General features: G+C 48.0%; 1 protein-coding gene across 1 annotated transcript in view; it reads left to right on the forward strand.

Annotated features, from left to right (window-relative positions):
* LOC143283995 (uncharacterized) overlaps positions 1–2,500 on the forward strand; it is a 45,891-nt gene that overhangs the window by 36,489 nt on the left and 6,902 nt on the right. Inside the window, exon 10 of the mRNA XM_076590554.1 lies at positions 389–707. Coding sequence (XP_076446669.1) covers positions 389–707 — 319 coding nt within the window. The remainder of the gene's footprint in view (positions 1–388; positions 708–2,500) is intronic.

Below are 2,500 nucleotides of genomic sequence, written 5' to 3' on the forward strand. Positions count from 1 at the left end.
GTCCTCGCAACGCTTTCACACACACACACACACACACACACACACACACACACACACACACACACACACACACAGAGTCAGTTGATGCTAACAGGTGATGAATATATACAAACACGATTATGAATATTTGTTTATGAATGCTGTTCCAATTTGTTACGTTAATTGATTGATCAATAGTGTATCTATTCATTCATTTACCATTGTATTTGTTTCTTATAAACTTTAAGGTTTCATAACAATCGTATCTATTCTATTCTATTCTATACTATTCACACACACACACACACACACACACACACACACACACACCCTTGAAAAAACGAAACCGGAACTGAACCTTGAACAACCCCTTGAGCAACAACCCCTTGAACCCTTGAACCCCACACAGGAAGTGGACTTCGGCATCGGCCCCTTCACCATCACCTCCATCCGGGAGGATGTCATCGACTTCACCAAGCCTTTCATGGAGGACGGGGTGGGCATCCTGACGAAGCGGCCCAACTCGGAGGCCCACAACATGTTCAAGATGTTCACGCCTCTCACCCCGCAGGTGTGGGCCGCCGTGGCGGGATCAGTCCTGCTGGTCAGCGCCGCCCTGTGCGCCATGGAGAGGGTGTCCCCCTTCTCCGCCAGGAACCTGGACGGCGACCGGAGGCTCGGGATGTTGGGCTCCGTGTGGCTCATCTACGGGTCTTACATGGAGCAAGGTGGGTGAGAATGGGTTGGTGGGAAGAGCGGGTTGGTGGAGGGGGACAGGGTTGACGAGAGGAAGGGTAGGGAGGGTGTCTCCCTTCTGAGCCAGGAGCATGCACGGGGACCGGAGGCTGGGGGTGCTGGGCTCCGCGTGGCTCATCTACGGGTCGTACATAGGGCAAGGTGAGTGAGAATGGGTTGGTGGGTGGGTGGCTTGGTAGGTATTGAGAGGGAAGAGCGGGTCGGTGGACGGGGACAGGGTTGGGGAGAGGAAGGTTGCGGAGGGTCTCTCTCTTCTCCCCGCCAGAAACCTGGACAGGGGACTGGAGGTTTTAAGAAGGCTGGGCTTTTCGAGTCGTACATGGACCAAGGTGAGGATAAGGGGTGCGGGGTGGGGGAACGAGATGGAGGAAGGCGTTGGTGAAGGGGGCAGGGTTGAGGAGGAAGGTTGGGAAGGGTCTTCCTCCCCGCCAGAATCCTGGACAGGAGAATAATTTATAGGTTTTGGGCAGGCTTGGGTCTTCGGGTTGTACATGGAGCAAGGTGAGGATAAGGGTTGCTAGGGGGAGGGAGTTAAGGATTGAGACGGAGGGGGGGGGGAAGTTGGTGGAGGGGGCAGGGATGTGGGGAGGAAGGTTTGGGGAGGGTCTCTCTCTTCCTCGCCAGAAACTTGGACGGACAGGATAATGGACGCAAAGTGAGTGAGGGTGAGTGGTGAGTTGAGAGGGGTGGATACGGAATGGGGGCTGGCGGATGTTAGAGTGATGGGGGTAGAATGTAGCGTGCTGTGGGGATGTGGCTGAGGAAGTTGTAGGAGGCTAGTGGTGCTGATGTCACTGTGGCTCATCTACGGGACGTACATGGAGCAAGGTGAGTAAGGATGGGCGTGTGTGTGTGTTGGGGGAACGTTGTAGGGGTGCGCGTGGAAGGGAATTGGTAAGGGAAAGGTCAATCTAATCACTCATATGGTCAATGTCTTCATGTGTGCTACTATGTTGATAATAATGCTTTTGCTCAAACGTTGACGGCTGTTTCAGACCATCTGAAAAGTTCGCAAATACACTAATCGATCAATCGAATCATTCAATCAGTGAATGAATAATCGATTACAAATCATCTTCTTGCAGTGTACATGTCGGCTAGGTTCCCAACGATGAGTCTTGATGGTTTCTTCTTCTTCTTCTTCTTCTTCTTCTTCTTCTATTCAATACTTTCCAATCGTAGGAGCACCACTTATGACCCAGCAACAACTTATCACCATTTCTGCCTGTTCATGTATTCTTCCAAGGCATCGTTCAGTCTAAAGCCTGTCTATTGTGGGATATTGTCCAACCATCTCTTTTCTTTCTATCTGTGGTCTGTTCACGCAACCCTACTCGTTTGCACAACAGGCCAAGACAACTAGATCAACGAACTGATTTTAACCCGACCAGCTGGACCACGCTGTGTCATCAGTTTCAGTTTCAGTTTCAGTAGCTCAAGGAGGCGTCACTGCGTTCAGACAAAACCATATACGCTACACCACATCTGCCAAGCAGATGCCTGACCAGCAGCGTAACCCAACGCGCTTAGTCAGGCCTTGAGAAAAAAAAAGAAGAAAAAAAAGGGGCGAATAAATAATAGATAAGCTTACATAAATAAATAGATAAATAAATGAATAAATAAATAATAATTATAATATAGAAAAAGGTAGTAGCAATATATATATATATATATATATATATATATATATATATATATATATATATATATATATATATATATATATATATATATATATATATATATAAACTGTGTCATCAAACAA

This window comes from Babylonia areolata, chromosome 1 (genome assembly GCF_041734735.1).
Source record: "Babylonia areolata isolate BAREFJ2019XMU chromosome 1, ASM4173473v1, whole genome shotgun sequence".
Lineage (NCBI taxonomy): Eukaryota > Metazoa > Mollusca > Gastropoda > Neogastropoda > Buccinidae > Babylonia > Babylonia areolata.